Below are 13220 nucleotides of genomic sequence, written 5' to 3'. Positions count from 1 at the left end.
TTTAGTATTGTTTATATACTATTATAGTAGTTATTAATATTTAGATTTTTTAGTTTTCTTGCTTTTGTCATTTATTTATTTATACATTTTTCATTCGTTTATATATTTTTTAATTCGGTTTTGTATTTAGCTTCTTTTATTTCTGTTTTAGTTTTAGTGATCTTAGTATTTCAACTTATTTTATTTCATTTGATTGCCAAGGCAACATTTCAAATTTTTTCATCAAATATTTATGTTTTATTTCCGCTGTTTCAGTTAAGGGAAACATGTCAGTTTAGCAAACAGACACACCACTGGTTTGAGGTCATGTATGCACATATAGACACTGACCGTGTGTTTCCAGGGAGGAGCGTGTGCTCTTCCTGAAGCTCCTCTGATTATCACAGAGCGTGAGAGACTGTCTCTGCCTGTGCTTTTGGGGAAATGGGGATGATGTGTACCTCAGATATATTACTGAGTGAATGAAAGTTTATCTGTTGCTCACTATATTCAAAGAGAAAAAAAAGGCTATTCGAAAACTGCTGTTTTTTTTTTTTTTTAATCAGAGATTTGTTAACGTTCACACTTTTTATTTTTATTTTTTTTAGGGTACCCATAAAAAGATGTTGGATGTCGCAAACATGTTGGGTTTGTCGAACACAGTCATGCGTTTCATTGAGAAGCGAGCATCGCAGGACAAGTTCATCATGATGGCTGGATGCTGGCTACTTGCGTTGTCATGTTCCTGGTGGTGAAATACCTTAGCTGAACTCTCCCTCCCAGCTTTAGCCGACCCTTCTGCTCGATGTCATCAGTGGATCATTCCGGTTTTTCATGCCACATGCATCACATCTATGAAAAATGCACAGGTGTGCTGAAAGAAAATCACAGAACTGCCTCTTTGCAGAATGACTGGCACTCTCAACATTACAAATCTTTTGTGTCTTTAGTCTTTCTTCTTTAAAGGTGTTTTTAAAGACATTGAATCCTTTCATAACTATCATCTCTGCTAATTCTGAAATAAGCAGCAAATTTGTCTTACTGCTCATTATTTTAGAGTCTAGACTGACCTAAAACCTTTATTCTCGCTGGTATTATAGAAGTATTAGAGCAAATAATAATAAAAGACGTTTATATTTAAAATGCATAATGGTTAGAGAATTGGTCTGTTATCTGGCTTTTTTTTTTGCCACCTTCTGGACAACAAACCAAAAAATAGTTGGTTACTCAGTGCTTAGTTTGTACTGTATTGTTCATAATGCTTCTAACCTGTAAATACAAATTTCTGTGCAATAAACTCAAGTAGCATCCAGCAGCCCTGAAATGTAAAACTCTACACTTGTTTCATACTGTTAAAGTGTTAGTGTGTACGCCTGGATCTACGCAGGAGCCACAGCCTCCAGCAAACAGGAAATGAGATGTCTTATTGGACATCTGCTGCATGGATCTTGCCGCTGTATGTATGCTCAAGACCCCAGCAGCATAATCCTCAACAATATCCTCCTGCAACAGTCATGCATCATTTCTGTCTTTGCCACTGTCATGGAATTCAAGTGTTGACCAAGAGGATAAAATACTACTGTTGAAAAACAATGTGAAAGTTAACAAAAAGACTCTCTTTTTCACTGTAGCCAATGTCCCATAGGCTCTGATGAGTAGATGAAACAAAACTTTATGCAGCTATTATACTTCTATTGACCAAACACTGATTTTTAAGGGTCTTAAAAACTCACCTCTGTAATCTGTACGCAGAGGCAATTGAAACTCTTGATATTAACATAGAATAGTTTAAACATTTGCAATAAATTAATCCTTAAGAGCTAAGGAAATGGATCCCATCCAACAGTGCCATCTAGTGTTAACGGTCAAGACTGCTGTGAAATATTGGGTGAAGTACTTCGGGGTGAAAGATAAGCCTACCTTGCCAAAGCCTAAATATGACACTTACACAAATACACCTACAATAAAGATAACTGTTACAAGTTCAAGTTACTTTATATGGTTTAAAAGAATAGATTTAGTTACAAAACAAGTACTGGATGGCCTTGTTCCACAGTGAAGTAAATCCTAAAAGGTGCTCTTTGTGTGGTTTTCGATAATTGCATGTACAGAAATAGTTCAAGTAAATCTGGTTCAACATTTGAAATGCTTTTGATTGTTAAAAAGTTTAAAATCAGTACCTGCACACACCGACTCGGTCAACAAAACCTTCCTTGGTGTGTCAGGGGTCAGGATTCGCATAGGCTGCTTTTATTGTCATTTGACTAACACACTATTTTTGTATGTTACTTTATCAGGTTCTTACTACGTCTACCAGAGCTTATTTTATTTGTCTAATGAAATCAAATTCAGGCACAGATGTCTCACAGATGGCGATGCATGTCCTTTTCTTCTGATTGCTTTCAGCTGGGTTTGCACTTCCTGGGGTTCACCACTTCCTAAGCAGTGAGGGACAGGTCATGGTGGTTTGCAAAATAAATAGACTAAAATTTATTTAGTCTGTATTTCTATATCTACCTGGTTTTATTGCAAATATCTTGTAGTGCTGATGTTCAAATTATGGGTTTCTTGTCATAAAACTTAATAGAAAATTATGCAGCTGTACTATGCAACCATAAAGGGTGGTTTGCTGCAGGAACATTTTCATTCTATGAAAAAAGTTTACTACACACACACACACACACACACACACACACACACACATATATACATTATATATATATATATATATATATACACACAAATTAATCACTCCTGTACACCAGAATTATAAGTCAAAGTTTTTGTATTTGCTGATGCATCAAGGAGGATTTTAAAAAAAACAAAGCTTATGTCATTGCTGCCATCTACAGTACAATTCATGTCAACAAAAGTTTTGCCACATTCTGCCGTCCCTCCACTCTCCAAAGACACCCCTGACCTTAGTAGTACCAGGCCGGATCATGTTTACACATGCTTTTCCACCCATTTTTCATTTCATTATTTTTATTAGCATTTTTAAACAGGTGTTACAAACCTTTATTTTACATAGTTTCACTACGTTAACTTTATTTACATTTAACTAATTGCACATAAAGAAAACATTTTCCAAAAAGACAAAAAAAAAAAAAAAAAAAAAAAAAGAAAATAATTTAAAATCAAATAGAAAATACAATTATTGCAGAATACTTACACAATCATACAGTTGTTTACAAGATGCAAAAACAGCATCTCAAAATGTACATTTGTCAGTGCAAGATTTCACAATTTCAATAACAGGGGGTTAGGAACCTTCAAATCCCAAAGCGTAACCTGTTATGCAGTTTCAACAGCCTGTGACGTCATAAAACATTGACATCAACATGTATGATGTCCGTTTCATTCACTTTTTTCTGACAATTTATATTGATTTACAACTAACCAGCAAAAATAGCTTAACACAATTGATTGCTGAGTATGGCTTTTATTTGAATAATCTTGTTCATGTTTTGTGACAACCTTTGATCAGAGTATGGTACAACTGTTTCTGAATAATTGGTATGAGCTGAAAATGATCAAATAAAACAATATTTCAGCAAACCAATCATCAGTTTATCACACCCTGCTTTTGTATAGCAGGCTGAAGTGTATCTTTGCATATTCATACGAGTTAATAAATTCTGCAACTTTCATGAATGCTTAGTACACAGAAAAACAAGTCTCCAAAAAGACCCCCTAGACCACCCATATCAACTGTAGCAAACCACACTAAAAGCCTACAACAAAGATCTTGATTATGGCTTCAGCCAGTGAGCTTGTGGATAGAGTAGATATATCTATATACATATATATATATATATATATATATATATATATATATATATATATATATATATATATAAAAACAATATGCCATTGAATATATATATAAACTCATTAGACAAATGAACAAAAATCGATGACATACCATAGAAAAAACAATATGCCATTGATTTCCTAGTTGTAAGATCCACATTTTGGACTATAAACCAACTCTTTCAACTCGTACTCCTTGTGTGAATATATATATATATAAATATAATGTTACATACGTCAACCTGCCAACCTAGCTTCTGGTTCAGGCCATTACAACCTCAAACGCCAGCCAAGAAGATCGTATTCTGTCCTCAATTTAAATGTACTCCTAAACAGCCCTGTTGAGGTCACCCTAAGGTAGCAGAGCAGGTAGAGGACAGTGTGTCGCCAGATCGTGTCAACCGTTAGCTAAAACTTTTTAGCTATTCACACTGCTGGGCCAGGCCCTCTCTTTGAGAGAAGATGGATTTTCAGGAGCCATGGTTTGGAGGGTGCTGAAGGTCTTGCCCTGAGAAGATAGGGTGAAGTAGTGGGTGTAACTGTAGGGCAGCTGCTGCCGCAGCAGTGGCTGGCCGAGGGGCGAAGAGAGTTGGGTAGAGGGCAGCATGTGGGATGTGATGTAGAGCGCGAGAGATGGGTGTGATGGAGCGCCGAGGCTGGTATAATATGTATAGGTTGGCCTGAAAGGAAGGCAGTGTGGTGGGCTGGAATCAAGCCAGTGTGTCCTAAAGAGTGACCCAGTGAATGACTCAAAGAATGGCCCAATGGTGACAAGGAGATAGGGGTTAGATGATGTTGAGGTATGTGGTGCACCTGGGCTAGCTGGGCATGGGCAGGGTGGGGATGATGTGGGGTATGGGGATGGATGCCCAATAGCAGCAGCGTGGTGCTGGAGGATGGCTGCATGCTGGACTGAGGTAAAAGAGGTAGCAGAAGCTGCAGACAACTGCGGTTGCTGAATGTGGATAGGCTGCAGTGTAGCTTGGGAGGCGGTGGCGCAGGGGCAAGGTTGGCCGCTGCTGCCAAGTTAGCTGCTGCTGCAGCAGCTGCAGCTGAGGGGAAGGTCTTCACTTGCTTGGGCTACAGTTGCTGTTGAATGTGCTGTTGAGCTGCTTGTTTGCAACTTGCTGTATTTCTCCATTTCCTCTGGGGTAAAGGTGATTGGTGACTTTCTAAAGGTGCAAGACCATCGATTCTTCAGGTTCAATGCCCATTTCCCCATCCTCCATGGTGGGAGGGTAACCAGGGTAGGCGTGCATAGTAGGCTGCTGACCCATTTCGGGCCCCATTAAATGTCCCATCCCAACATGGGATTGTTGGGGTCTTGTCTGGGTTCACCTTGGTATTGAGACATCATCATTGCTGGATCCTGCTCATATTGTGGTTTGAGACTCATGAAGGGCTGGGAAGGTCCAAGGATGGATGTCTGGTCTCCTCAGACGACCGCAGCATTTGATAACAGCCTCCTCTAATTGCTGCTTTTGTTGTTGCTGTTTTGTTGAACTGGTGGCTGAGGTGGAGGAGGAGGTGGGGGAAACTCACGAATGGGTTCTACCAGGATAACTTCATACTATCTGAATTTTAACCCCTTGCTCTGACTTTTCGCTCTCGAATGAACGTGTAAGAGGAAATAACGGTGGCTTCTTTCCTGCTTGGAGCTTGCCAAAAAGGGGCAACATACTTTTTGTTTCCAAGGGCAGGGGGGAGCTTGGGCCCGAAGTATCCCTGTGGAGGGTCCTTGATCTTGAGGCCTGTCCTTGGTGCCAGTTACCAGATTCATCCCCTCCTTTTTTTAGATTGGATTTTCTCCAAGTTTGTCTAGCTGTGAAAGAATTTCGATGTTCTGCTGCCCCTCCTCCCTCCTCCTTGAGGAAGCTCCACCACCTCTTGTTCCTTGTGCCGATGAAGAGTTGCTATTTCGGGTTTGTGTGCGGGAAGAGGACCTTGGAGACTGGGAGCGGTAGATTCGTGACCGGTTGAAATCCCGCCGCCGCGTCGAGCTGTCAGATCGCCGGCTGTGACCATGCCGATGTGGAGAGCCCTTGGGTGGAGCTAGATGAACGACTAGCAGAACTACGACTGCGACTGTAGCTGCTGCGTCTGTAAGAACGAGCGCTGCTACTCCTACTACTACGGACTGGAGCTGCGACTACTGCTCCGTTGGTGTCTCCGCCGATGATGCTTCCTGCGGCTGGGTTGAGCGTGAACGTGAACGGGAGTCCTCCTCTGAAGAAGATGGGGTGTAACGTCGCCTGTGAGATCGCCCGCTATCACGCCTTTCATAGTCCGAGTCAGAGGAAGGTCTTCTTGATGAATCTGCGGCGACGTCCTTCATCACTGTAGTCACTGTAACTGTCTGAATAGCTATGGCTACGGCGACTGTAAGCACTGCTCCCTGCTGAGGAACGCTCAGAGCTACTCGAGTAGGATCGACTGCGTGACTTTTGATCTCTGTGGCGTCTATGGTTGTGGTCTCCCTCGATGAGACGACCTACTATGTGAACGGCCTGATCGTCCAGAATCGTCACTGCGGTGTCTTCGCTGTTCACGTGGGTGGCGTGGAGCGACGGTGAGCTGGTCGAGAACGTTGAGAGGATGATCCACCATCCTCCTCGCTGTCACTACTTGGAGGTCGACCTCCACTTATGCTCTTTTGGGCTGACGCAGAGCAGGATGCAGCAGGTGTGTTGGTGTCAGGTTTAAGACGTTTAGTACCATTGTGTTCCTCTGTAGAGCTAGGCTTTCCTGCACTGCTTTCCTCAACTCTAGAGCACTGAGACATTTTGTGGGAACGTTTTCTCTTTCCCCCTTCGTTGGATGTGCTTACTCCTGATGACTGAGCAGTGGCTACTCCATCTTTGTCATCCTTGTCTTTCTCTATCTCCTTACTGTCACCTCCCTCTGCTTCAATTCCATCAGTGCTCTGTGGTTTATTTTTGCTTTTCTTTCTTTTGTGTTTCTTCTTCTTTTTTTAGTTTTCTCTCCTGGAATCTCATTTTCTAACTCCCCCTCCACTGCTGCTTTTTCTTTACGTTTGGAATGCTTGCTTGACTTCTTGTGTTTCTTCTTCTTCTTTTTCTTAGACCCTGCAGACACATCTTCATTACTTTGTAATTTCTGCTTGTTGTTCTCACTCTCAGCACCCTCCTCGTTCAAGGATGATTGTTCTTTTTGAACTGTACTGGACCCAACAATTGTTGTAGCAGTGCAGACCTCTCCACTAGTGGCAGGAGTACTGTCTGTGTTTTCAGGCTTTGACCCCTCTCGTCCTTCAGTGCTAACTGGCCAGGGAAGGTTTGCTGTTTTTGCTTGCCCAGTTTCCTTTGTTTCTTGACAGTTTGAAGTCAAAGTAAAGAGGATTACAGCTGTAGGAGAGGGATGGCTGAGCCTTAGTAAACTCCAACAATTCAGAAGGCCACTGCAAGGTGGTGCTTTCATCCTTACTTAGCACAGGAAAGAAAGGCCCAGTTGGCATGCGGGGACCTGTGTCTGTAGGTTCGGACATTACTTGCTTGGTATCAGCTTGTTGGGATGAGCTATCCGCCACTGCTGTATCACCTTGCCCTGCAGGTGTACTACCTGATTCTTCCTCTGTCTTCGTTGTAGCTGATGTGGGATTTGTGTTTTGTGCCTGTGTAGGTTTATTCTCAGTGTCTTTTTCAGATGTGCAGCTGCTGACTTTGATATGTTTTTGCTCTCCATCGTTACCAGCTGCTGCCTTCTCATCTTTTGCTCCATCTTCCTCCTCCTCCTTGCTATCACACTGGTCTGAAGCCTTCATGAAAAGCAGAAACTGGAAATGCGGCTTGACCCGACAATGTGCAGGGTGGTACATAATGGTAATACTGTGGTTCCTGTCCAGAGTAACCTTCCTCCTTTCTCATCATCATCTTCAGTTTGTTTAAAGTCGAGGCCAGGGCACCTCCATCATCTGGTTGGGACTCCTCTTCCTCACCCCCACCACTTCCACCTTCTCCTCCTGCTCCTGCTGCTTGAGGGATATCAGTGGTGGTGCCACACACCTACGTCCTCTCCTCCAGACTTTTCTCCTCCCTCTTCCTGACCTTCTTCTCCTTCCACGGTCTCCTCACCATGGGTCTGCAAACACAGCGCAGCAGTCTCAAGTTTGACTGGGGCTTTCTTAGCAAAAGAGAAGGAGACACTTAATTTGGGAGCTTGTGAGCCTCCAGAAGGTATTGGAGAAGAGCTAGCTTTGTTAAAAGCAAAGCTGATGGCAGGGCCTGTTCTAGGGGAGCCTTGACCACTAACACTACAGATTCCCTTGTCTTCAATAGCCTCTGTGTTGATGTCCACTGTCATAGGCACTCCATCCATGGAGTCTTCCCCCTTTTCTCCATTCCTCCATCTACTGCCCCACTGTGGTAGTTTTAAAACATGGGGCCACTACCAGGACACTGCAAAAAACAAAGTAAAGAATGAGAGCTTTTGCTACAACTGGCAACACTCCCTTAAAAAAAAATTAGAAGTTCTGCTCAATTTTACTTACAGGTCTTGCTGTTTCCTCTGTTCGGCCAGTTCAAGAAGCCGCCGCAACATCTTCTCCTGTTTCTTGCCATCCTTCCTAGAACGAGAAGACACATTTCGGGCAAACTCTCTCTGTTTCAGCTCCTTCAGTCTCTGTAGGATTAAACAGAGGAATACAAATTTGTTATGAGATGTAGCATCACAAGTCTAATTGATCTTTGAATGTGAAGAAAATTATTCAGTGTTAAAACTGTTCAAAGTTCAAGCTGTTAAGTGAAGTCATGCTGATGCAAAAATCTCTCATACCTGCTTGTGTGCATGATCGTAGGAGTTGATGTGATTGTCAAACTCCTGATGTTTCTGGTATTGCTTATCACACAGTTCACAGTAGAAATTGGCCCTCAGGTCCTCTAAAAGCTTAGCGATGGCTTTTTCTTTCTCCACATAATCCTGCAAAACACAGAACAACGTATCATGAAATATTAATGGACTGAGGTTGAATGGGCTTGGTAAACTGACTTGCATTGGCAATTTTTGGCATTAGTGGCAAAGGTAAATAAACATGTTGAGTTATGTACGGCATACGTAGGATATTTTGTCAAAATACATTAAGTTTGTGTGAAGAAGAATGCAGCATAGATATTAACATTTCGATCAAACACTACAAGGCTTTAGAGAGAGAGACACTTTTCTTAGGTTATCTGTTCTTAGGTTATCACTGGTTATCCTCATGAACGTTTTTGGTATGTTTGCTTGTATGTGGTTGAGCTGCAGTGGAAATCCAAGAGAAGCTTTGTATCTGTCCAAGCGTAGTGACTGTGACAAATCAATCTCAAACATTCACAGAATTTTAACTAGATATGACTCATGGCTACTCTATGACAAAAGAGGGAATCGGGGAGGACTGGAAGAAAAGAGAAATTATGTCCATAGGTTTGACCAAAAAATATTTAAAGGGGACATCGGATGCTCACTGACCACAAATTGATATGATTCTATAGGGTCTTCATGAAAATGCCTGCAACATACTTTTGTTAAAATTCCTCAATGGTCATGTAAAACAACACCCTTTTTTACCTTGTCAAAACTAGCTCTGTTCACAGCGACTCGTTTCGGTGCATGTCTCTTTAAATGATAATGAGCTCTGCTCACCTTGCCCCAACTCTCTTCTGTTTTTTTTGTGCTTTTGGTGATGTGTTATCATCAAAAACAAAACTTATGCATCCTCAGTGGCTCTGATGTCAGGAGAAAATGCAGAATCATCACTGTAGCTGCAGGCTCGTAAGAGTATTCACACTGGAAGCGTTTGTACAGCGCCACAACAGCGGTGGCTCACACTTGCGGTGAGAAACCAGCCTTATGTTCACTTTTACATCTAGCTTTAAAACTCCTGCTTACGAGACATTGTTGTCGCTACAGCTGCTCGAGCGTGGAGAAAATGGCAGACAGTGACAACTTACTGAGGGCGGAGATATGCTAATACGGTATAGTCCGTCAGCGGTTGTGGGTGGGAGAAAATAAAAACGGCTTGGATTATTGAGAGGAGTGAATTCATTTTGATCATTGTGGGTTGGTTGTGTCCACACACTGCTAAGACACATTTATATAACCAACATCATGTAAAAGTGAATTTTGCCTCCGATTGTCCAGGACAGGTAAGACAATGAACAATGTTGCCGTCATAGAATCTCACCTTGTATTTTTGACGCTGTTCCTCTGTGTCTCTTTTTTTTCCACTTCCAGCACCGGCGCTTCTCTGTGGCATCTTCTGCATAGTCCAGCTGTGGGCACCCACATACACACAGAGTTAGAGGGGCAAAAATTAATATTAATATTCAGTAAAAAAAAGAAAGCACAACAATCTTTTCACCTCCATTTCCATGCGTCCCATTCCCATGACGTTCATATTTGAGGATGATGGGCACAGGGGTCAGTTCGTCCTATGATGATGGGGGGGAGAGCAAAGAGAGAGATGGGACAGAGGTTAGACTTTTGCTCGGATACAAGAGAAAACTCGGGGCGGGGACAGCCTGCTTAGAGCACCGGGGTGCTGGGTTAGAGAGACTGCCTTCAAGTGCAAGAGACCAGAAAAGCTACAGGTGAACCAAAACTCTAGCCATTTTTCTCACAGCTTCATGTGCAGCTCTCCTCTAAAAGGCCATTCCAGGTGCGTGCGATGTGATTGTAACTAAGCCTAGTTTTAATGGTTTATTATTTGAGTTTTACTGCCAATTTATTTTTGTAATGAACTGCATATCCTGAAAGAAAACGTCTGTTAAAAGCAGCACGGGACAGAAAAAAAAGGAGGGGAAGGTTGGGCCGAAGTTTTCATTGAATTTGCCGCAGCGTCCTTACAGTGGCCTGCTTGAGGAGGTCTTTTTCTGTCCTTTCTTACTTCCTCAAATTTTTCTGTTATCTTGCTCTCTCTCTTCCAGCCTTTGAGGGACATGACCTCCGCTTGTGTTCTGTCCCAACTCATGTTCTTAACTCAGATGACAGGGAGGCATTTGGGATGCTGGAGGGAGTACTTAAGAGAAGTGGGGGAAGATATCAGCATTCACTGCATCTTTTCCCAGCAACTGCAATGACACTGACTGCCTGATCTAGGTTTGAACCTTCTCTGAGCTGCTCATCATCATGATTTTCCTACCTGACTGCCGGCCACGACCTGGATGCAAATGATGGGTTGTGACCCATATGGTATCCTGAAATAGTACTTTGTTTTACTTATAGTCATAACCTGTCATGTTTTATATACACAAGCTGTGAAAAGACCTAGATCAGAGGAAAAAGTAACATCAGAAAAAAAATGAACACAAATCAGAATGAAACAAAAGGAAAAAAAAAAAGGACAATCAAAACTACATTGAAGATTGACACATAATTGCTTAATCCACTCATAACCAGCAAACGAAGCAGAGAGAGGAGAAAGAAAGAGAGACACATGGAGTAAGACAAAGACAGAGAATAGAGAAAATAAGGACACAAGCACTGAGCTACAGCAGCAGAGAGTGACGTCAAAGGGCAGAGGTTGCCATGGTGACAGTGGCAGGGTGGGGAAAAGGATGTTACTCACCTGGGAGAGTTTGGGGATGGTGGTGGGGGGGGTGGCAACATACAGACACAGAAACAGGAAAGGGTGGGATCAGTCTCAAATAAAGAAGAAAAGTCACAAGAACAGAAGTGACATACTAATTATGCGGCTGCACAGGCTAGAACCATGGACACAGTCAATCAGACTCCAATCAATCGTTTGGATTTCAGTTTTTTTTTTCTGTCAGTCTTCCTCTTTTTTTTGACAATTTGGGTGTAGGTCGTTTCAAATTAACACCAGGATCAGTTCATCCCTTGGGCTGATCTAATACAAAAGACAAGAAAAACGTCTGGATAATAGTAGTAGGAGTGACTTGCCACAATAAAAGGCTAGGAAACTTTCCATAAACACAAAACAAAAAAGTTTGATATTAGTTATTTCTTTTTTCCGATCAGACAGATATTTAAGGATGTTAGTTTTTAATTATATTGTAAAAATGTAATTATAGATAATACATGCATTACACCATGTACATTATAAATGTATTTCTTTTTTTTTTCTTTATTATGACAGGACAGTGTTAGAGGACGGGTGGGAAGTGAAGTGAGAGAGAGAGAGAGAGAAGAGAGAGAGAGGAGAGAGAGAGAGAGGACGAGAGAGAAAAAGGGGCGCGTATGCGCTGTACATCATAGTTGTGTGATTCCTAAATACCAGTGATTTGACACTGACTAAATTATTTTAGGTAATAAAAAAAATTAAATTTGTAATAATATGAATATAATTATTGTCATCGGTATTGGCCATAATTTTTCTATCAGTAAATTCCTTCATACGGCATTTAAGCATATTGTTAATGCTAAAAAAAATTTATCTTTAACTTAACAACAAAAATTCTGAGAAACATAAGCAAGTATCACTGTCTTTACACTCACCCTGCTGAACTACCAAAAGAAGAACTGTACGTCTTTCACATTTCTCTAAATTAAAAGGAAATAAATCATCAGTTAATGCCTTTTGAGAAAGCATTAGTGTTAGAGTCATGTTAGATAAAGCATTTAATTCCCTATCCCTTGAGCAGAAAAAGAAGCATTGACAATTTTGAAGCTTAAGACGGTCTAATTTGTGGCAGACTGACGTTTCAGCCCAGTAGTATAATTGTTCCTGTAATGAAGTGATAAAGGAGCGTGTGCGAAAACGATAAGTGGCGCTGATGGGATTCCAGCCCCCACCAGAGCTTGCAGGAAAGTGCGCTGAGGGGATTCATCCTTACCACCACCAGGTGCACAAGAGGAGTTTCATAACAAAAAACATGAGAAACTGTGCATCACAAATAAGCCTTGTATGAATTAGATAATAACTAAACAATATTGAGGCATCAGGTTATAGTGATGTCTTGTAACATTCTCTATCCATACCAATTTCTAATTGGAAAACATTTGAATGTCTTTTGCATCATATTGCGTGTACTGATCTGAGAGGGTTGTTTAAGAATGTTCCCTAAAAAAGTTAGGTGGGAAATGCCCAAAATCATGGCCCCCAAGTCAAACGTATCCTCAATCCTTTCCCTTCTCCAACAATCTTTGGAACCAATGTGAGGGTCAAGACTAGCATTATGCATTCCAGTGAAAAAACATAAACGAGACTGGACGAAGAACGGGTGCACCCCATGCATTCAAAAAAAAGGGGAAGTGGACTCTAAATATCCCCCAAAAAACTGAAAACAAACAGAATGAGAGTGTTCTAGAAGATGCATATTGACACTAAGAGACGGGACAGCAGAATGAAGACTAATAACAAAAGAGAGGTAGAGACAGTTTAAGGCCTATTAAGCCGCTGGTTGCTTGATGATGAGAGTCATATCAAAACAAGAAAAAGGGGGAAGTAAAATCAAACAAAACAAAAAATGGAA

General features: G+C 41.5%; 1 protein-coding gene and 1 pseudogene across 1 annotated transcript in view; one reads left to right on the top strand and one right to left on the bottom strand.

The window, feature by feature from the left end:
* Positions 1 to 1310, top strand: part of LOC109068995 (Golgi SNAP receptor complex member 2-like) — an 8604-nt gene extending 7294 nt beyond the window's left edge. The window contains 2 exon segments of the mRNA XM_042719842.1: positions 588 to 687; positions 690 to 1310. Coding sequence (XP_042575776.1) covers positions 588 to 687; positions 690 to 748 — 159 coding nt within the window. The 3' untranslated portion in view covers positions 749 to 1310.
* A 5015-nt stretch (positions 1311 to 6325) lies between these two features.
* Positions 6326 to 10174, bottom strand: LOC122136500 (annotated as a pseudogene).
* Positions 10175 to 13220: the final 3046 nt, after the last annotated feature.

This window comes from Cyprinus carpio, chromosome B3 (assembly GCF_018340385.1).
Source record: "Cyprinus carpio isolate SPL01 chromosome B3, ASM1834038v1, whole genome shotgun sequence".
Classification (NCBI taxonomy): domain Eukaryota; kingdom Metazoa; phylum Chordata; class Actinopteri; order Cypriniformes; family Cyprinidae; genus Cyprinus; species Cyprinus carpio.
This window is presented reverse-complemented; position numbering and strand designations above follow the sequence as displayed.